This window comes from Lactuca saligna, chromosome 1, assembly GCF_052625555.1.
Source record: "Lactuca saligna cultivar CGN05327 chromosome 1, ASM5262555v1, whole genome shotgun sequence".
In the NCBI taxonomy this organism is placed as follows: domain Eukaryota; kingdom Viridiplantae; phylum Streptophyta; class Magnoliopsida; order Asterales; family Asteraceae; genus Lactuca; species Lactuca saligna.
Genome location: NC_136417.1, coordinates 75,793,372 through 75,817,191, shown reverse-complemented (window position 1 = coordinate 75,817,191; position 23,820 = coordinate 75,793,372). Strand labels below are relative to the sequence as shown.

General features: G+C 34.2%; 1 protein-coding gene across 2 annotated transcripts; it reads right to left on the bottom strand.

The window, feature by feature from the left end:
- Window positions 1–19,695: 19,695 nt before the first annotated feature.
- Window positions 19,696–22,957, bottom strand: LOC144999633 (serine/threonine-protein kinase SAPK7-like). 2 transcript variants are annotated; one of them, XM_078958760.1, is made up of 9 exons: window positions 22,770–22,957; window positions 21,855–21,929; window positions 21,643–21,744; window positions 21,442–21,495; window positions 21,181–21,273; window positions 20,785–20,877; window positions 20,513–20,617; window positions 20,168–20,266; window positions 19,696–20,085 (listed from the first exon to the last, which is right to left on the bottom strand). In XM_078958760.1, the coding sequence occupies exons 1-9, from the start codon at window positions 22,887–22,889 to the stop codon at window positions 19,744–19,746; spliced, it is 1,083 nt and encodes a 360-aa protein (XP_078814886.1). In that variant the 5' UTR covers window positions 22,890–22,957; the 3' UTR covers window positions 19,696–19,743. The 2 variants fall into 2 exon arrangements, with proteins under 2 accessions (XP_078814886.1, XP_078814893.1); XM_078958767.1 differs by lacking the exon at window positions 20,785–20,877.
- Between the last annotated feature and the right edge of the window lie 863 nt (window positions 22,958–23,820).

Here is a 23,820-nt window from a genome sequence, read left to right as displayed (position 1 = left end):
ATGAGCTAGATCTGAAGTTGCAACTTCACATCTGAACCCTCCTTGGGTTCTAGGTTCATAAAGTTTCTAGCTTTGTCATGTATGAAACCTTCCTATTGAGTTAAACTCCATTTCAAGTTTGGATTTGGCAAAATGACTCTTTAGAGCCTTGCATGCATGTAAAGTTTGCAACTTTACGTGATATGCATGACTTGGGAAGATGGATCTGCAGTATGAAGTCTTGGCATTGCTCAAAAAGCAACTGTATGGATGAAGGACTGAAGGGACTCGACGAGTGGCATGGTCAACTCAGTGAGTCCTATGAAGATTGTCGTAGACTTGGCAAGTTGGATGAATGAATCGCCGGGTCCGATGAAGATTGCCTTGGGCTCGGCGTGTCAGACAAGTGACTCGGCAAGTTGGCAAGTTATGCGAGGAACTCGGCAAGTAGATGAGGGTACTGGACGAGTTGAGGTCAACATGGACTGAATAACCTTGATAGTTGACTTTGACCTTGACCTAGGGTTGACCAGTTGACCTCTGAGGGTATTTTGGTAAATTGTATATGTATAGCAAGGGTCATTGGTGAATATAGGTGTTGGAGTTGGAGCTACATTTGGAGGAGTTTGACACTACCTTCCGAGCTACTTGCGAGGTGAGTTATCCTCATTATACTCAAGGTTTTAAGGCACCAAGGTCGGCCCTTTGGATTGCTATCTGGTTATGATATGCTAGTATGATATGTGAGATCGGAATCCTAGAGGGTAGGATAATGTTATGTGGTATGTGGTATAATCTGTTAGTTCAGTATCCTAGTGGGTAGGATAATATTATATGTTATGTGGTATGATCCGATAGATCAGTTTGTTGTCTATAGACCGTTATGTGATTATCTGTTATATGTACACATGTTATTGGGCGGTTGAGGCTTATCTGCTTTGTGCGAAAGCCAATAGACCTGGGAATTCCATCCTGTTGGTTATGGGTTGTGAGTATTCCATCCCGAGGATGATTGGACTCATAATATGTGGGTATTCCAACCTGTTGGTTGTTGGCCTGGGGTCCATGTTCCGTGGCAAAGATTACGAGACTGTTTACTGAGAGGGTGATGTTTTGCCCGGAGTTCGCGTCAGAGCAGGCACAGATGACTCGCTATTTGGGTATGCTCAAGACGAATATTAGACAGTTTGTCACGACACAGAGGTGTAGTACGTTATTGGAACTTCAGGAGGCCGCGAGGAGGCGCGAGCTGGAGATTGAGCTGCAGATACATGAGGCGAGGCAGGCCCCAGGTCAAGCGCAGCCGACGGAGAAACGGTTCAAGGCCGTAGAGTCTAGGTCGGGAGGGCAGCAGGCCCGCACTTGTGAAAAGTACGTGAAGGTTAATTTGGGAGTATGTCGATTGAGTACTAGATGCCACAAATGTGGCAAGGAGGTACATTACGCATGGGAGTGCCGCCAGCCCGCCTTTACTCTTGTTATGAGGATTTGCTATCATTGTCATCAGGTGGTTCATGTAAAGACCCACTGTCCGCAGTTAGCCGCCAGACCGGTGCAGGCTCCATCGTTGACTACATTGAAGATCACGGATGGGAAGCAGGGTGGTGTGGAGCCTCCGAAGTCTCGAGGATGCATTTTTCAGCCCATTACCGAGGAGGCCAGAGCAGCACCAGATGTGGTGGCCGGTATTTTTCTATACTCTTTCTTGCTTAATATATATGATTGTATATTCCATATTATTGTGGGTACCTGTATTAGGTACATTTTTAGTGAATTCCTTGCCTGCCTTGGTATTATTCGACTCGGGTGCGAGTCGTTCGTTCGTTTCCCCGACTCTCGGTAGCAGACTCGGTCTGCCTTTAGGAGAGCTCGAGTGTTCGTTATTAGTCTCTATTGCCAGTGAGCTTGGGGTTTCTGCTTCTTCAATTTATAGGGATTGCACATTGGTGATATTTGGGATACCTTTTTCGATTGACCTGATTCCCATCCCCATGAGGGATGTCTTCGTGATTGTGGAGATGGATTGATTGAGTCGGTTCAGTGCCATGATTAACTGCAAAGGTCAGCGGGTTACAGTTCGAACCCCAAGTGGGGGAGAACTGGTGGTTTATGGTGAAGGCACCAGATAGCGTTTTTGATTTTGTTCAGCTGCAAGGGCTCGACAGTATATTCAGCACGGGTGTGGGGGTTATCTTGCGTACGTGGAGGATACACGGGTCGACATCCCCTCTCCAGTTTCAGATGTCCCAGTAGAGAGGTAGGTCGAGTTCAGGATCGACCTGGTGCCGGGTGCGGCCCTTGTGGCTAAGGCCCCGTACCGACTGGCACCACCAGAGATGCAGGACTGTCGTCGTAGCTGCAGGAGCTGCTAGGGAAGCAGTTCATTCGTCCGAGTAGTTCTCCATGGGGACCCTCGATACTCTTTGTAAAGAAGAAGGATGGATCTCATCGGATGTGCATAGACTATAGGGAGTTGAACAAGTTAGCGGTGAAGAACCGTTACCCACTCCCAAGGATAGACGACCTGTTTGATCAGTTACAGGGGCATCTTGGCTTTCCAAGATTGATTTGAGGTCCGGGTACCATCAAGTAAGAGTAAGGGAGAAGGATATGGAGAAGACGGCATTTAGAACTAGGTATGGGCATTAATAGTTTTTGGTGTCCTGCTTTGTGTGGTTGAGGCCAACATACCCGGAGCGGTCCGGATAGGCTGTAGGCCCGTAGGAGGCGGTCTAGTCATGCCGAAGGCTCGAGAGCAGTCCAGATAGGTTGTAGGCCCGTAGGAGGCGGTCCAGTCAGGCTAAAGGCTCATTATGCATGCTGTTAATTATTATTTTTTGTATTGGATGCTAGAGGTTGGTATTTTGGGGGTAACTCACTGAGTCTTCAAGCTTACATTTTATCGTTTATTGTTTCAGGTACATCAGTTGACCATGGAAAGGCGAAGGCGTGACGTACACATCCCCGTTTTTATGATTTTGGATTTCTGGGAAGTCTGATATGAAAACATTTTTATAGCAATTAGAACTTGTTGATGTTTGAATAACTTTTAATTGTGTAAAAATGATTTTTGGAAAGTTAGAATTTCTTTTAAAATTTTTTCGGTTGTTACATGAAGATTGTGGATCATCTCATTCAATTAGATTAGTAATATTAGTCAATTTCTCTTTACATTCTTTTAGATAAGATTTTAGTCATGTCTGGCTAAAACCCTACATTTCAGTTCTGCAAGATTAGTACTTTTGTGTAATCAATCATTAGACTTGGTTTTTATTGTGTGAATCTATCTAGTTAGTTCAATTTTCCACTTAGTGAATGTTTTATGTTTGTTCCTTTTTGCCTGATCACCTAGTTTGTGGTTAAAATCATCTAGATACTAAAAGCTGAAAACCAAAATGAGATTTATTTTGATACATATCTCATGGTTTAACATGATGTTTGATACAAAGAAATAATTGATACCACACCTTAAAACCAATTGTGGCTTTGGAGCATCTGGAAATTGGTCAGTTGTTGGATGGCACCTTTTGTGTGTTGTTGGGGGAATTTGTTTGTTTCTAGATGTCAACCACTATATGTATCAACCTACAATGAACCTTGTGCAAGTGGAAGATTGTTTGATCTATATGCCCAAGAATCATTTTAAAATCCTATAGGGTCAAACCTATAACCAGTTGGTATATACTGAATCTTTATTATAAATATGATTATTAATAAATATATTCAACTCTTGTATTTAATTAGGAAATTATTATTTATTGAGATAATATTTTTTAAAGATAAAAAAACAACTAGAAAATCATAATGTATTATTTACATGTTGTTCACATCTTGTTGGACCTTTAGTAGTCCACTTATATAAAGCTAAAATCTATAAATAAAATGTATACATACTTTTATATAATAAGTGATGGAAGACACCCATGCTTTGACCTTTTGTGGTCAAAGTCGTGAGTTTGAATGGAGAATGTGAGGTTGCTTGTAAGGAAACCTCTTACACCCCCATTTCTCTTACATTTGCAACCCATGCTTTCATTTATGAGTGATGGTGCTTCTTACTTGCAAGTTATTATAAAGGAGAAATATAACTAGCTTTTATGTTGCTTGAACTTTCGAAAATCATTTTCTTGTTTTTTTCTCTCTAGAACTGTGGATTCTATTACTTTTCTTCTTGTTGTTGTTGTCTTCTGAAGTTAATTGAAGATTTGGTGCTTAGAAGTACTTATATTTTTATGCTAAATAGTATTAAGCACATAAAAGTTTAACGAGTACTTCATACAAGAAGGGAACTTGCATTCTTATGAGCTTTACTCTTGCTGATGGCTACATTATAGAGAAACTCTATTGTTGAGTTTTTTCATCTTCATCGACTCCCCAACACTATGGGGTATCAAAGTCTCTAAAGATGTATTCTTAACATTCTATGGTTGTCATAATATTTCTACTTCATGAAATTTGATTGTTTTTGTTGTTTTGTTACAATAATTGTTAAATAATTAGTTATTTTAAAGTTTTTCGTTGCCGCTTAAAATTGTTTTGTAAAAAAAAGATTTCTTTTAGCTTCCCAAAATCCATCAAATATATCACTTTATATTAAAACTTTTGTTAAAATTATATTACAATACCTGATACAAAATAAATTTTCAAATGACACTAGGGTGTTTGGGAGTGAACACTTAAAATAAGTCTTTTATAGTGTTTAAGTCTTGTTAAATTTTGAAAACCCCTTTCCCCCTCTCTAGCGATAGTGGGAGCACCATCCCGACAGGATCAAACGCCGACAATTGCTGATTACGATTGGATTACCACATGTTTTTTTTGGTATTTCGTTGATTCTCTACCTCTTTTGCAACTGTTTTGAAGATCTGCTTCTTCTGCATCTATCTTGACGATTTTTTGGGAATATGGGAGACGGGAAGCAGGGCTTCCGTGATCAAGCAGACTCTGGACTTGGAAGATAGGGAAAATCGACAATCGGGGAGTGGTCGTAACCCTAATCAGCGGGATGTTTAAAGACTATCAACTAATTTCTTTGTAGCTAATTTTCCAAAGGAGATGGATGTAAAGAAGTTATGGAAAGTGTTTAAAGATTACACAAAGGTTGTAGACATTTATGTTCCTATGAAACTCTTTATGTTTGGGAAGAAATTTGAGTTTGTTCGTTTTTTTAATATCCAAGATGAAAAACGTGTGGAAAGTAGACTTGTAAATGTTTTGGATTGTTTTGTACCATGTTTTTGTTTTGGTTGCTAGATTCAATCGTGATCAAAAGAGCAATCTAAATGTGAAATCACAACAGGTAGAAAAGGAAGCTAGAGAAAGGGAAGGTGCATGTGCATGAAAATCATCATGCGCAAGGTAGCTCTTACACAAGTGTAGTTCAAGGTTAGAAGGGAGTTAATATAAATAACGTTCAGAATAAAAAAAAAAAAAAAAGTGAATCAGATTACCCTTAACGCTTACTTATCTGATGGCTATTGGTGACTCCACATTGATAGTTTTAGGTAAGGTTAAACAAGCTACTCTTATTCCTCATCTTTTCAAGATGTGTAAAGGAGAAGGTTTTTTTGGAGATTAAAGTAAAATATGTTGGAGGTTTATGGGTCTGGTTTCAATTTGATTCATCGAATGCCTGTAACAATTTAAAAAGTAATGAAGGGGTCCAAAAGTATGTGGGAGGATGAAATGTATGGCAATGTTTATTTGTGGATGAAGATTTGGATGAACAATTGAGTAGTGGAAAGGTGTATATTTTCGTTACAGATAGGCCTTTGTTGAATATTGATGGAAAGTTCTATCAAATATATGTTAAAGAGATTGCAACTTGGTGTCTGGAAATTAAAATAGATAAAGAACGTGATGAAGAGGAAGAGGTGTTGCATGATAACGATGATGATTCAAGTGATGTTAATGAAGAGGAGGATAATGAAAGTGAGCAAGGAGAAGAGTTTGAAATGAATCAGTTTATGCCTGATTGGGTTTCCCAAACAAGGTTCATGAAAAATTTGACGAGTTGCAAGAAGATAATTTTGAAGAGGTGTCTAGCGAATATGATTTTATTGAAAAAGAGATGAAGGGTGTGATGTGGGAAATTTCAAAAATAAGAAGGCAAACTCGGAGGATAGTCCTCCGGAGACAGATTCAAATGGTGGAAAAGAAAGGGGTGTGTAGGAAATGGGAGGTGTCAAATTGTTAGAGGATAAAGGAAGTGTTTGCTGCCAGGAATCTAGATCATTATCAGTTCCTCTTGTTTTAATCGCCACCAGTTCCACTCTCTGTTACATTCTTGATCCAGTCAATCGGAGAAAATGCATTAATTTACCTTTTTATATTCAAGGTAATAAAGTTAATCTCCTAAAGAAACATGTTAATTTTCGTTCATTAATTGAATGAATGGAGAGTTATGTTGAGTTTGGAAAGGTGTTGGGCTATGATTTTACCGGTTGTAAGGAAGATGTGACTCGAATGATTGAAAGAAATGGTGAACAAGTAGGTTTGTTTATTAATTTGTGTGGCATGAAATACCAAAAGAATAGAGGTTGGATTAAAAATCTTTGTACGGATCATAATATTAGTGCCGTTAGGGGCGCAAGAATTGAGATCGACCAAACTAGATTTGTTTTTGGTTCGTTCTTTATGAGCGAATCATCAGTTTGATGTGGCTAGTAGTAGTGCTCAAGGGAGATCGGGTGGTATATTTGACTGTGTGGCATCCTTCCATTTTTAAAAAAAGATAGAGTTTGGTCTATGTAAAATGTTTTGATTATGTAGGGGATAAATTTTTTTGTTGTCAGTGTTTATGCTCCACAAGGTAGACATGATAAAAAAAAATTGTGATAATTTTTCAAATTTTATGAGAAGTAATGTAGGAGAATACATTATTTTTGGTGATTTCAATGTTGTTACGGATGACAATGAAAGAAGTGGTTCTGTTTTTTGTCAAGCTAAGGCGAATTAATTCAATAACTTTCTTATTGATATGGAGCTAGTAGATGTGCCGATGGGAGGGAGAAAATATATTAGAGTTGATTGTTTGTGCTCTAAAATGTCGCAACTTGATATATATATTTTATTACTTATTGGTTTTCAGAGTGGTATTCAAACTTGGTTGGATTGGTGCTTCGAGGTTATGGTCTGATCATAGTCCGATTGTTCAAAAAAATGAAAACATTGATTATGGTCCTACCCCGTTTAAGTTGTTTCATTCGTTGTTATTGTTTGAAGGGTTTCATAATACCATGATTGATGCATGGTCGAATATGGATTATGGGGGTTCAAACCAATAATTTTATTATTTTTAAAAATAAAATTTAAGGTGTTGAAAATAGATTGAAAGAATGGCATAAGGGTGTGAGTTTGTCTAACTGAGGGGCTAAGAGGGTGCTCTTGAGTGAGCTTAATGACATTGATATGATTTTAGATGGTGGGAATAGAGATGAAGATGCTACTTTGGCTAGGATTGATGTTCTTAAATAGTTGGCTGATGCTGATGTCAAAAAGATTGAAGGTTTGGATGCAACTCAAAAAATGAAAATAAAATGGGGAGTAGATGGTGATGACAACTCTAAGTTTTTCCATGCTATGATCAAGAAAAAGAGAAGAAAATTAGCTATCTCAGGTATTATGGTAGATGGTATTTGGGTGGATGATCCTAGTCAAGTTAAAAATCATTTTTTCAGTTATTTTAAAGAGAAATTCAAAGGTTTTTTTGGGTGCTACTTTATCTAATCCTAGTTCTCGGCTCAAGTTTCTAGATTTAGATCAAAGAGACTTCATGAGTTCGAGATTCACTATAGATGAATTTCGAAATGCTATTTGGTCGTGTTGAAGTGATCGATCTCCATGTCTTGATGGCTTTTCATTCCGGTTTGTCAAGAAGTTTTGGGATCTCTTGAAAGAAGGCATCTATAACTTTGTAAATGAATTCTTTGATACATGTTTCATTCTGAATGGCTGTAACTCCTCCTTTATTACATTTCTCATGAAAATTAGTAATCCTACATTTGTTAAGGATTGTAGGCCGATTAGTTTGATTGGATTTCAATATAAAATTATTGCAAAGTTGTTAGCTGATCGTTTGGCGTTAGTTATCACTAATATTGTTAGCCCGAAACAATTTGTGTTTGTCAAGGGTAAACAAATCTTGGATGGCCCTTTGAGATTATTAGTTGATTTTGATAAAACGAGAAAAATAAAGGTGATGATTCTGAAGGTTGATTTTGATAAAGCGTACGACTCGGTATGTTAGGGTTATTTATTGCAGATTATGGTGTTTATGGGTTTTAATCAGAAGTGGATTGGTTGTATTAATGCCTATTTGGTGTCTTCTCATGCTTCCATCCATGTTAATGGAAGCCTAATACACGAATTTTCTTTATACAGAGGCCTACGATAAGGTAATCCATTATCCCTTTATTATTTATTATTGTTATGGAAGGTTTACACGTGGCTATTGAAGATGCAGTTAGCCAAGGCTTGTTCTGTGGTGCTAGGGTGAGAGAAGATGGTTTTTCTCTATCTTATTTGTTTTATGCGGATGATGTTTTGTTTTATGGGGGAATGAAATCAACAAAACATTTCAAATTTGTTTATGATTTTAAATTGTTTTATGTCTCGGGCCTTAGACTTAATTTACAAAAGTCTAATTTATATGGTATTTGTGCTATTGATGCTCGAGTGGAGGTTATGGCTATGGGTATTGGGTGTATTGATGCGCAAGTGGAGGTTATGGTTGTGGGTATTGGGTGTATGGCTGCCTCGATCCATTTTTATTACCTTGGTTTACCTATTAGGGAGAAAATAACAAGAATTAATAAATGGGATATGGTGGTCTCAAAATTCAAGAAAAGACTTTCGAATAGGAAAGCTAATCTTTATTTGGTGTGTGGTAGGTTAACTGTAAGGCCCCGATTCTCAGGTATTGTTTAAATAAGATTTATTAGGTTAAGCTCTACTCGACGAGTTGGTTGCCCTACTCGTCGAGTAGTAGCGGGGTGGGATCGCGTGTTAAGTGACCTGCTTGACGAGTCCATATTGGGACTCAGCGAGTAGGAGCTGGCAGATGAAACCCTAAATCCTGGGGTTTGCACCCCTATTTAAAGGAGCTTCAACCTCCTTTGGCCTCTTTATAGTTCTAGAGAGTCCTTGAGAACCCTAATTCGTGTGTGTGTGTGTCCATTGTGTGTTTGAAGCTTGAAAAAAGGATCTTTGGAGGGAGAAGGATTGGAGGAGAAGGAGATTGGAGCAAGTAGAGTGTGGGAATCAACACTTATCTCAGTTATCATCTTCTAGAGGTACCCAAATCGCCATCTTTCTTGTAGATCTCTTCTATTGGTTGAGTTTTAGGGTTTTTGTGGAATATTAAGTTGGTAAGATGAGCTATGGGCTAGATCTAAGGTTGTAACTTCATATCTGGACCCGCTTTGGATGCTAGAAGCATAAAGTTACAGTTTTGGTCATGATTGAGGTCCCTCTTGAGCATGAAGCTCCATTAAGAACTTAAAATAGGCATTTAGAGCCTTTATAGCCATGCATGGACGTAAAGTTTGCAACTTTACGTGATAAGCATGCCCTAGAAGCTTGGATCTATGAGTTAGAGCCGTTGCATGGCTCAAAACAAGTATGTATGGAAAAAAGGACTGAATGGACTCGGCGAGTCACATGAAGATGGCCATGAACTCGATGAGTTGGAGGAACAACTCGGCGATTCTGATGATGATTGCCATAAACTCGACGAGTTGAAGAGCAACTCGGCGAGTCTGATGAGTTTTCTCCAGGACACGTATGCGTGTGTATCCGTCGAGTTGCAAGGAGGAAACTCGAAGGGTGGCCTTAAAGTTTGATAAAGAATCAAAGGAACTCGACGGGTCACCCCGATGACTTGGCGAGTTGGAATACGCTTCAAGGAACTCGGCGAGTAGCCGAGGGTACTCGGCGAGTCGAGGTCAACATGGATTGTTGACCTTGACTGAGGACTTTAACTTTGAATAGGAGTTGACTAGTGTGTTATGGAGTACCTTATAAGGTTAAGGACTTATGAGTATATTGTACTATAGGTGGTGGAGCCTGTGTCAAGTGATCCGAGAGTTGGAGTTTACCTTTTGAGTCGACATCTTCAAGGTGAGTTATCCTCACTATATCGATAGGGTCTACGGCACCAAGGACGGCCCTTTAGTTATTATTGTTATGGTATGCTATATGTAGTTATGATCTGTTAAATCAGAATCAGGGTAGACAGTATGCTATGCTCTTATAATCCGTAGGGATTGGTATGTTAGTAACCTGCTAGGTCGGTGCTCTAGTTACGAGAGAATTCAATGATTAATGATCAGTGATATAGATATGTTTGATGTTTGTATATGCTGGTATATGATAGTTATGCGCACATGGTTATTTGCTTATTGGTTGGGTTGAGGCGGTCCTGCTTTGTGCTAAAGGCCAACATACCCTATGAGCGGTCCAGGGAGACTATAGGCCCACGTGGCGGACCAGTCATGCCGAAGGCTCGAGATAGATCCAGATAGACTGTAGGCCCTGTAGGGCGGTCCAGTCGGGCCGATGGCCCAATATGCATGTTGATTGATTTATTATTGCTGATATGGTATTGTCAGTGTGGTATTGGTATTTTGGGGGTAGCTCACTAAGCCCTCGGGCTTACAGTTTTAAGTTTATTGTTTCAGGTACTTCAGGAGATCATGGCAAGACGAAGGCGTGACTGTACCGCTCCTCATCCTTATGTTATGATTTTGGGACACTCTGATGGATAATAATTTCAAAACATTTTTGTAAACAATGCTATTTGATTTTTATCTATAATTGAAAAGTTTAAATTTGACATAAAATTTATGGATGTTACATTAACTCTGATTAAATATGTGCTTAATAGCTTGGGTATTTTCTCTATATCCTTATTTAAAATGCCTGAGTCGGTGTTGGATGCTTTAGAGAATTTGAGGTGTTGTTTCTTATGGGGAGAGAATGAATCAGAAAGAAAAATATTGTGGGTTAAATGGAGACCGGTATTAAACGATGAAGATAAAGGAGGGTTAGGTATTGGTAGTTTCACAACAAGAAATATAGGTATTAGGGGCGACACTATTAGAGACGACAGAGAGTATTAGGGACGACATGCGACAAGGCGCCTTCTTGTCGTCGCTAAAAGATAGGGGTCGCCGCTATAGGGTCGCCTCTAATAGTCCACGTCGGCGATCCGAGTGACTCCTCCAGAGTGAATCGTGGTCGTTCGTTTTTTATCTGATCCAACGGATAGGGTTTCTCCGTACCAAGGTAATAGCGACGACGTATGAAAAAATGTGTGTATATGAGTATTTGCATCTGAAATATATATGTATATGTGTATTTGTATATGAAATGTACGTGTATGTGTGAAAAAATATATGTATAAGAGTATTTGTATGTGAAATGTATGTATATGTGAAAAATCTATGTACATGGGTGTGGATATATGAAAATCTCTATGTTAAAATGTATATATGTATGTATATGGAATGTATGTATTTGTATGTGAAATGTATATGTATATGTGTATATATATATATATATATATATATATATATATATATATATATATATATATATATATATGTGTGTGTGTGTGTGTGTGTGTGTGTGTGTGTGTGTGTGTGGATATGTATGTAAAAATGTGTGTATATGTTTGTATATACATGTAAAAATGTATATGTATGTATATGTGTGGATATGTATGTAAAATAAATACATCAATAGTAGATAATTTTTTTTCTATAAGTTAATGAAGAAACATTGGTCAAAAAGGTTTTTAAAAGAAGAAAAAGAAATAGACCATAATAAACCAATTAAATAAATAACAAATGTATAATATCGTTTAAAGTAAAATTTTGTAATAAAAAAATTAAAAATTAAAATGCTAAATCTACTAAGTTATAATTATTAAAAATTGAAAAATAAAAAGAAAAATAAATTGATAAATCAAAATTGGTCATAAAGGTTTTAAAAAGAAAAAGAAGAAGAATAATAATAAACCATAATAAACTAATTAAATAAATAACAAATATATAATATCGTTTAAAGTAAAATTTAATAATAAAAAAATAAAAATTAAAACGCTACGCTAAATTTACTAAGTTATAATTAATCAAAGTAGAAAAATAAAAACAAAAATAAATTGATAAATCAAAATTGATCAAAAAGATTTTAAAAAGAAAAAGAAGAAGAATAATAATAAACCATAATAAACTAATTAAATAAATAACAAATAGATAATATTGTTTAAAGTAAAATTTAATAATAAAAAAAATTAAAACTAAAACGCTACGCTAAATCTACTAAGTTATAATTAATCAAAATAGAAAAATACAAACAAAAATAAATTGATAAATCAAAATTGGTCAAAAATGTTTTAAAAAGAAAAAAGAAGAAGAATAATAATAAACCGTAATAAACTAATTAAATAAATAACAAATATATAATATCGTTTAAAGTAAAATTTAATAATAAAAAAAATTAAAAATTAAAACGCTATGCTAAATCTACTAATTTATAATTAATCAAAATAGAAAAATAAAAAAAAAACTGATAAATCAAAATTGGTCAAAAAGGTTTTAAAAAGAAAAAGAAAAAGAAGAAGAATAATAAAGCATAATAAACTAATTAAATAAATAACAAATATATAATATCGTTTAAAGTAAAATTTAATAATAAAAAAATTAAAAATTAAAACGCTACGCTAAATCTACTATCGTTATAATTAATCAAAATAAAAAAATAAAAACAAAAATAAATTGATAAATCAAATTTGATCAAAAAGGTTTTAAAAAGAAAAAGAAGAATTATAATAATAATAAATCATAATAAACTAATTAAATAAATAACAAATATATAATATCGTTTAAAGTAAAATTTAATAATAAAAAAAATTAAAAATTAAAACGCTACGCTAAATCATCGTTATAATTAATTAAAATAAAAAAATAAAAACAAAAATAAATTGATAAATCAAAATCAGTCAAAAAAGTTTTAAAAAGAAAAAGAAGAAGAAGAATAATAAACCATAATAAACTAATTAAATAAATAACAAATATATAATATCGTTTAAAGTAAAATTTAATAATAAAAAAAATTAAAAATTAAAACGCTACGCTAAATCTACTATCGTTATAATTAATCAAAATAGAAAAATAAAAACAAAAATAAATTGATAAATCAAATTTGGTCAAAAAGGTTTTAAAAATAAAAAGAAGAAGAATAATAATAATAAACCATAATAAACTAATTAAATGAATAACAAATATATAATATCGTTTAAGGTAAAATTTAATAATAAAAAAAAATAAAAATTAAAACGCTTCGCTAAATCTACTGTCGTTATAATTAATCAAAATAGAAAAATAAAAACAAAAATAAATTGATAAATCAAAATTGGTCAAAAAGGTTTTAAAAAGAAAAAGAAGAAGAATAATAATAAACCATAATAAACTAATTAAATAAATAACAAATATATAATATCGTTTAAAGTAAAATTTAATAATAAAAAAAAAAATTAAAACGCTACGCTAAATCTACTATCGTTTAAAATATCATGCTATAATAAAAAAAATTTAAGAAATATTCGGTTGTTATTTTCTCTTTGTTTCTCGATATATGTGTATTACATGATTGATTGTTTAAGAAACCTACCCTTGTGAATACTTTCCTGTTGTCTGGTTTTTTATTCCATCTGATTGAGTGGTTACCCTATCCTTATAAATATTCAATCCAAGTTCTACTTCTTGTAAAGTAAACACTAAAACCTAACTTTTGTTTCAGTTGCAACATGTCTATTTATAAAACGTGAACTACTATTGAAAACTGTAACTCTACCTTGTTCCAACAAGGACTTGAATCTTTTCTCGAGAGGTCCAAACCACATGTCGATAACAAAGGTCAAATTAGATGCCCATGTAACAAATGCAATGTCAGTAAATTTATACTACTAGCCATAATGAAATTCCATATACTTCAACATGGTTTTAGTCCACATTATATTATATGGAAGTATCACGGCGAAAATACAACTCACCCGGTTGTCGAAAACATACCGCGTAGTAACGAGATGGCCGATGTTATTGATGATGTTATGGGAGGTGTGATTGAAAATGATACCAATTGCAACGAAGGGAACCTAGATACAGACGGTAGAGGTGTTGATGTTGGATTTCAAAAGCTGTTAGAGGAAGTCCAATTCAAATTATATCCTGGATGTTCGTTTTCGTCCCTTGACTTTTTAGCAAAGCTGATGCATATCAAGGTGATCAACAAATGGACTGATAGTTCATTCGATCAACTTCTTGAGTTGTTGCAAACTGCATTTCTTGAAGGAAACAAGGTCCCCCCGTCACATTACGAAGCAAAAAAGACACTTAAAAGGATCGGCTTTGGTTATGAGTCAATACACGTATGTAAAAATGACTGCTTTCTTTTTTGGAAAGAACACGCGTTGTTGCAAAATGTCCAGTTTGTAATGAGAGTCGGTGGGTTGATGAAAATACAAAGGGTAAGAAGGTGGCTCATAAGGTTTTACGATACTTTCCCGTGACCCCCAAACTACAACGTTTGTACTATTCAAGACACACAACTAAAGATATGATTTGGCATAGTAGCGGACAATCCAAAGATGGTACGATGATTCATCCTGTTGATGGTACTTCATAGAAAAAATTTGATATGAAGTATCCTGAATTCTCGAGGGAACCCCGAAACATACGCTTAGGGCTTGCTACTGATGGTTTTAATCCGTCTGGTAACATGTGTAATCCTCACAGCACGTGGCCTGTCATACTCACCACTTACAATCTTCCACCATGGCTATGCATGAAAGAGTCATCTTTCATGTTGACCTTGTTGATTCCCGGCCCCAAATCACCCGGGAAGGACTTGGATGTGTTCCTTAGGCCGTTGGTGGATGAGTTGAAGCAGTTATGGAGTTTTGGAGTACGTACTAAAGATGCAGCGACAAATACATTCTTCAATATGAAAGCGATGTTGTTATGGACAATAAACGACTTTCCCGCTCGTAGTAGTTTATCCGGTTGGATCGGACAAGGGTACAAAGCTTGTCCGACTTGCAATGAAGACACCCCGTCATACTGAGTATCAAATAAAGTCGTATATATTGGTCATCGCTAGTTCTTAGATGCTGACCATCCATGGAGAAAAAGTTTGGACTATAATGGCAAACATGATACAAGAGGTCCTCCAATAAAGTTTAGTGAGGAAGAAATACAAGCACAACACGCTCGTCTATTGTTTCGTCCACCGGGTAAAGTAGCCGCTGAACGAGCTGGTATTAAGAGAGATCGTGAGGATTTTGAGTTAAATTGGTCCAAAAATAGCATATTCTTTGAACTTGAGTATTGGTCTTCTCTGGAGCTGAAGCACAACTTCAATCTTATGCATGTTGAAAAAAATGTGGGTGAGAGTCTTGTGGGTACTTCTCTGATGAATGATAAGTCTAAAGACATATCAAATGCTCGGGCGGACTTGCAAAACTGAACATTCGGAAAAATCTATGGTTGAAAAAGAATGGAAAGAAGTTCCATAAACCCCATCCACCTTACTCGTTCATGAAACCTGACCGCATTCGTTTTTGTATGTTTATAAGAAATGTGAAACTGCCAGATGGGTTTGGATCTAACATCGGTAAGAAAGTCAATGAAACCAATACTAACATTATTGGGTTGAAATCTCATGATTATCACATTCTTATGCAACGTTTGTTACCCATTGAAGTTAAAGGTCTTTTGGGGAAAGGTGTTTATACACCAATAATAGAGCTTTGTATGTTTTTTAAGCAACTTTGCTCAAGAACATTGTCGGTGAAGGATATGAAAGAAGCGAAACCAGCCGTTATTAAAATATTGTGCAAATTAGAAGTCATCTATCCTCCTGCGTTTTTTTGACATTATGGTTCATTTAGTTTTGCATTTACCAGATGAAGCAATTTCTGGAGGCCCAGTATGTATGAGATGGATGTATCCCTTTGAAAGGTATATGAAAAAACTAAAAAACTATATCAGAAACAAGGCGAGGCCGGAAGGCTCTATAGCTGAGGGCTATGTCGCTGAAGAGGCATTATAATTTTGTTCGATGTACCTTGAAGATGTTGAGACTCGATTCAATCGCCTTGAAAGAAATGAGGATGTTATCATAGAAGAAACAAAGTTATGGGTGTTTCAGTCTAAGTGTCGATCGACTAGCAGAAGGAAAATGAAAAATCTCATTCTAGAGGAGAGAAAACATCTACATTGGTTTGTGCTTGATAATTGTGAGGAAGTCAGAAAGTATATATATATATATATATATATATATATATATATATATATATATATATATATATATATATATATATATATATATTTTCATCAATGTAGTGAATTCAAATCATTACATCCTGAAAGTGATGAAAAAAATCGATTTTCCTAAATGGTTCCTTCATAAGGTCTATGATATGCAAAAACAAAAATATCCAGAGTTTAATAAGGAGTTATCGGCTCTTTCAATCGGTGTGCATGCGCATGCCTTTACTTACACCGCTTTCATAGTGAATGGTGTTAGGTATATGGTACTTATGCGTGACGCCCAACGATCAATACAAAACTCGGGGGTTCTAACTAAGGGAGAGCATAAGCAGAAATATTATGGTCAGCTAGAAGAGATTATCGAGTTGCATTATCCTCATAAATATTCCACCGTACTTTTTCGTTGCAAGTGGTTCGATACTGCAGGAGTTAAATCTGATAACAATTTCACCAGTATCGACCCACAACGCAAATTGCGCAGCGAAGATCAACTCATATTTGCTACGCAGGCCAAGCAAGTATTTTACATCTAAGAACCTTCTCCAAGTGACGAAAATGACACCCAACGGTGGGTTGTTGAAAATGTTAATCATAGAAGAATTTGGGATCTACCTATGAATGATGTTGATCATGATCCCATTGAAAATGTCGACAATGATTCAACCGATGTCGTTCTTAGTAATGCTTCTTCTAATTTCATTCTCTCAATTAACTTTAGCCAGTACTTTCAAAATTCTCAATTGGTTGAAGATGATATTGAAGTTGACCCACCAACGAGTATCATCAATAATGTGTCTGATTGCGAGACTGATTATGATGAGGAAGATTCTGATTATGATAGTGATGTATCAGCAGACACTGAAGTGTCTGGGGGCGAGAATGATTAAAAAAAATCTTTTTACATTTAATTAGTAAAATAAGGTTTGTATTTGTTGTAGTCATATTATATATATATATATATATATATATATATATATATATATATATATATATATATATATATATATATATATTCATATTGTGTTATAATTTTTCAGGATGTCATTTTTTTGGATTGCATTGCTCCATCTCATGGCTGCTGTGATGGGTCATGGAGGCGACGGTGGTGATGAGCCACCACATCCGTTCGGTGGGGGTTTTGGTGATCACCAGATGGTAATTATAATTTATTCTAATTCATTGTATTTCACATTGTATGTATATAAAAAATTATTCTGACTAATATTTTTTTTATGCAGTGGTGCCTCCGAAACGAAGAGGCATGACGGTAAATAAAAAAATGTACAAACTCTATAAAGCTAACGGTTAACGGCCCCTTAAGATAGTATTTGACTTAAATACTAACATGCCGATTGAGGAGGTATATGAATGTTTTACTCGGGATGTTGGGAGCTATATGTAGCGGGACATCGGTTTCTGAAGCCGAAAGGGTTGGAGTGTTGCAGTATCTTTCGGTAAATTATTTATAAAGTTATATATTTAATATTTTAATTTTGATTTATTTTTAATTTCTCTATTTTTTTTGTAAAGATGGTTTGATTTTGACACGATTACAAATCATCACATGGCTTCAACTTATTGGGTATCACTGAACAATCAGATATGTGCGCGGTATAGAGGCCGCAAAAATATTGCAAAAAACCGTTTTGATGATTTTGCAGGGAATGTGGAGGCAACAAGGGCTCAAGCCGCTAGGGGTATGCAATGTTGGAATGCTTCTATTGACCATTTCTTAACAAAAAAACATCAAAAATGATCCGCTGGAAACAAAGAATGCCGGAAGAAGCAAGTAGTGAAGAATCGTGGTGGGACGTGCAGCTACGGTAGTGCTTGTTTCAAGAAAGTAAGTTACAATAATGTTTATTCAGTTATAACATATTTTTTTAATGTTTATTCAAATATAATATATTTTGTAATGTTAAACAGAATTTGAATAGACTTGAAGTATTTCATCATGCGTATGTAAATAAAAGAGAAGAATTTGTTGATCCATTGGTTAAAGAGCAATATGTAAGTTATTATTACTTAAAAATGAAGTAGATTGTTGAATTTTTTTGTTAGTTTTAACGTATATTAACAATCTTTGTGAAATACAGAATGCCTTAGTTGCTGAGGTTGCCCTACAGACTCATCACATAGCCGACTCTGGTGGTGATCCAAACACCATTGATTGGATCGCAATATTTGAGAAGGTGTTGGGTACTCGAAGGGGGCATGTGAGAGGCATTGGGCCTAAAGCTTCTTCAGCTGCGGGTACAAGTGTTTCATCCCTATGGTAGTTACAGTCACAAGCATCGCAACCAACAGAGGTACTTGTTAAATTCTTAAAAAATTTGGTTGCTTTGTTATATTGTTAAGAACTTAATGTATTTGTAGTAATTTTTGGTAGCTCGGTAGTTTCTTAAATTGTTATAGACTTAATTGATTTGATTCTTTGATAGTTTGATAGTTTGTTGAATTGTTCATAACTTATTTGTTTGTGACTTAATTGTAGGATGTTGATGTGAATGCTTTTCTTCAAAACCCGACATTTGTGACGGCCATTGGAGACATTATTCGCTCGTTTAAAAACCAAGTCAATGAGGAAAACAATGATGGGAGGTCGGTGGGGAAGACGAAGACAACTAGTATTTCTTGTTTTATGATATGGAGGATGTTATTTTTGATTTGGAAAATAGTTTATGTATGATATATATTAAACGTTTGTTTGAGATTTATTAGATATGGTATGTTTGATTTTTGTTTGGAAACTAGTTTATGGAATATGGTATTTTTGATGTTTTCATATAATGTGGTATGTATTTATATATGTATTTTTATCAAAACGGTATTTTATAATATATATAAATTAATATTATAAAAAATAAGTTTTTCTCAAAAAAAATAATAATAATTAGCAACGACGCCTTTAGAGACGACTACTGTCAATTGTGACGACGTGGACCTCCGGCTAGTATTGCCGGAAAAATCCTACCGGTTGCCGGAATATTAAATAGGGACGACATTATTTGAGACGACAGTGGTGTGTTAGGGACGACAATTATTAGAGACGACATGGGGCTATTAGCTACGAGCTAATTGCAGCGACGCATTAGCGACGACGTGGCGTCGCTAATACTATTAGCGACCACAGAGATGATCAATTGCGACGACTTATATCGCCGCTAATGGTTAATATTTTTGTAGTGTTTAAAAGCTTTTAAAATTGCTCTTCTCATAAAGTGGAGGTGATGTTTTTTTAATGAACCTGTTGCTATTTGTTGCTATTTAGGTGAAAGCGATCCAAAGGTGTTTGGAAGCTTTTGATAAGTTAGTAAAAGAGTAACTTATCAAATGACTTATCCCGGGTGTGGAACCACTATAAATTGTTTTTAGAAATGTCTTTATCCAACAACCATTTTTAACTTATAATAATTGATACCGATAATAATTAAAAAACTCTTTTTTTAAGCTTTCCCAAACATCCTGTAAATTCACAGCTAGCATGAACCTCTTTTGCCCTCTTTTCATATTCATCTTCTTTTTGTACTTCTTTAATATCTTCCTGTTTTTCATCATCTTCCTCTACTCCCAAACCAACATTCTCTACCAATTTCGAAAATGGTGGAGGGTTTCTAGCCTCCGCCAGAATCTTCATTATCTCATCCACGCTCTGAAGGGAAAAACTTGGGTTGTCTCGATGATAATAATTGGTTTGAGCGGATTCCATGAGCTCCCTTGGTAAATTCTTTAGAAACCATGGATGATTCTTGATTTCTTTAATTGTAATCCTCTATTTTATCATAATGCAATAAGAAGGTCATCACAAAGTTACAACATGATTTATTTGATTTTCAAAATAAACGGATTCATACCCGCGAAGGATTTGCCACGAATATGCGTGAGAGAAGTTGTTTACATTCTTGAGATATGTAAACATAGTCTGGAATCTTGTATTGAATTCCCATAATACGCTGCATGACAATTAAAGAGCAGATTATTAAGATAACACGAACAAGTCAAGTAATACGTTTAAATGAGTAATTTAATTTGCTAGAGCGTTGTAAACCATTAAATTCATTTAGGTAACTGTTGATTCATTTGATTTGTTTCCTTTATAGCTACTTTTTCTGTTTATTTTTTAACCTTTTTGTTAATTAAAAATATGAGACTCGAACTGATGTGGTTCTCATCAAAATTGAATGAAACTAAACACTTACACTAATGGTTTTTCTGAAGTTTTTGGGGTCGGCTGGATCTTCAAAAGGGTATGTTCCCACCAGCATAACGTATAGTGTCACTCCACATGACCATAAATCTGCCAACTAGAAAATATATCAAGATAATTGAAAAGATATTACTACTTTTGCATATATTTAACAAACTGAATATAATGTGAGCTATATGTATCTATAGAAACCGGCTTCTCTATGTGAATATACGTTTGACTTCAGTTCAAAGATGCAAAAAGTAAAGATATTACAGTTTCTACCTTGCCATCATACTCTCGACGAAAAAGAACCTCTGGGGCAACGTAAGCTGGGGTTCCAACAGTTGACTTGGGAATCGAATGAAGAAGTAACGACTATAAAGAAACAACAAAAAAAAAAAAAACTGCCTATTGACATTTTGAATTTTTATATGACTACATGAGAGGAAAATTATGTTATATATATTATCGAATATTCCCGATTTTTAATACATCAATAAAATGTGTAATAATGATTTGATCGACTATAAGGATAAAAGCCACCAACGATATCCTTCACAACAAGAAATATTGACTTGAGGGATCTCATTCATGAATATTGATCTCCTTACGTTTAAATATGTATTAGATAAATGTAAACAGATTGGGGACAGATTTAAAGAAAAACTAGATTATAACCTTGGAATATCCGAAGTCGCATATTTTCAGCCGAGGTACTCGACTTCCATCTAAAAGCGTATTTTCCAACTTCAAATCTCGATGACATATTTGCTGGCATATATATATCTCAACTTCTTTAGGTTGGAAATGATCAACATATATACTACGTACGATAAATTTTACTGTAAGATATAATTCAAGTTAATTTTTTAATGTTTTATTTAAAAAAAAAAACTAATATCTTGTAATAGTTTTAAGATAGTAGAATATGATTTTTACCATGGAATGGCAGAAGGAGACACCAGATACCAATTGTTGGAAGAAATACCTTGCCTATCAATTTTACAACATATATAAATTAATAATCATTATACATACATACTGCATACATGTTTCTATTAATTGGTAATTAAAATTTGTTTTCATATATTTTAACGATAGAAATTGAAATTCCACAAAATATAAATATATATTACGTACCTCATTTTCACTGAATCGGCCTGCAGTGCAGATACGATCAAAGAGCCCTCCACCAGCAGCATATTCCATCACTATTGCTAGATGTGTTGGTGTGAGTATGACCTTATCGACATACATATATATTATATTAAGTTACATAACCAAACTTATCTCTATTTAAAAAATAAAGTTGCTAATACTAAGTAGTAATTCATGTATACGTATATATTTACCTCCTTAAACCGGATAATATTAGGATGACGAAGTGATCTATGGTTTATGATCTCTCTTGCCACATTTTCATCAATCTACATTCATCAATTTATATAAACACTAGTTTATATATGGTTAAAAAACTTAAACTTTCATAATAAAAAATTAAAATTATTAATTATTTATTTTAAATAAATTATTGATTAAGAGGTATTTTAGTTATATAAAATTATTATCATTTTAAATAAATATGTGAAATTATATCACATTATAATTTACATTTATTTTATTTTAATTTAATATAATTAGAATGAAAAATTTAAATTTTGAAATAAAAAAATGATAGATTAATAAGTGATATGATATTAACTATGAGATCTAATAAGTGATATATATTAAAATAAATAAATAAACTCATTCCTGAAGATTATATATATTGAAATTGTGAACTTCACTAGAACCTAAGAAATTGAGAGAAACTAACTTTTTTCCCGATGATAGGTTTGAATCATAACATTTAATTAACATAATGTTTCAAACAAAATAGATATGAAACAAAAATAGATAGATATCAAATGCATATGAGAAATTAAATATATTTTTATTTTTTGTTCTTATAAATTTTTTTATCCAATTAAATAGTCACATATGTAATATTTAATGTTTATATAATTATATTTTAATATATTAATACAACACATATTATCATTTAGACAGATTTATAAGAACAAAAATAAAAGAATATTGAATGTGTATATGTTATATGCACATATCTTAATTTATTTTATTTTTTTTTTAAAAAAAGTTTCCATCTTCAAGTTGCGAGTAAAATATTATCTGCACAAAAAGTTATTAGATTCTCATTTTATCTCTATCCTATATAGAAATTAAGAAAAAACTATAAGCATGTACATACAAAACTAAGATGTGTATACCTTTTTACCACGCTCGATGTATTTCATGGCAACGAGATCTTTGGTTTCTTTATGTCTCATGAGCCGTGCGACCGCAAAATTCCCAGCTCCAAGATCCTTCACTACCTCGTACTTGTCCATTGAGCTGATGAGCGAGTTTGTGACTGAAAGTGAGAACTTACCTCCGATACTTTGTGTATATATACACAGATGTGTACGTATGTGGAATGCGTAGAAAAAAAAAATGTGTGTGTATATACAGTGAAGATATGGGATAGAAAAACACGTGGGAAGGAGACTTGGATACGTAAGGTCGATCGACATGGGAAGTCACGTGCACTTTCACGAACTCCCATGACTCCAAACAATTAAAATATTAAATAATTGTCTTTAGTTAACTGAAGATTTGATTTAATTTTTACTTGCAACGTTCAAAAGAAAGAACTTTTTTGGTGGTGAACTTTCTCGATGAATATAGATAAGTTTTTTTTGATCGGATGATTATAGATAAGTTGATGCATATAATATAATATAATTTATCATTCGATCAGTATATGTAACTCGAGTTCGGTAATATTACTTCGTCCATTCCATACTTGAGGAAACTTATATTAATAAAAAGACATTTGAAAAATAATTTTTATATATTTTTTTCAAGTATTATATGTAAAAAAACAAAAGTATGTAAGATTAAAATTGAAGAATAAAAACTTCAAAAATAAAAAATGCACAATAAATAACATATATTAGCTACATTAAATGAAAATACATAGTTTGTTAGATGCTGTAATTATGATCATCGCATTTGTAGAGAGTACTTACCACCAATTGACACGGATCATCCGGAATATGTAGAGCCGGTAAAAATCGACTCAACCCAAAATTAACAGGTTAGTTTGAGATTTTCAACCCATTTAACCAGTTGATACAGATTATCAGGAATATGTAGAGCTGGTAAAAATCGATTCAACCCAAAATTAACAGATTGGGTTGAGATTTTCAACCCATTTATGTGAAATGGGTCAACATACCTAACTTATTTATTTAAATAACTTGGGTTTGGTAAAAATTA

Coding starts and splice junctions, on each gene's coding strand:
- LOC144999633 (XM_078958760.1), bottom strand. CDS start 22,889: ATGGACAAGTACGAGGTAGTGAAGGATCTTGGAGCTGGGAATTTTGCG. Junction 21,745..21,854: donor ATATTATCCGGTTTAAGGAG/GTAAATATATAC, acceptor TATGTCGATAAG/GTCATACTCACACCAACACA. Junction 21,496..21,642: donor GCCGATTCAGTGAAAATGAG/GTACGTAATATA, acceptor TAAAATTGATAG/GCAAGGTATTTCTTCCAACA.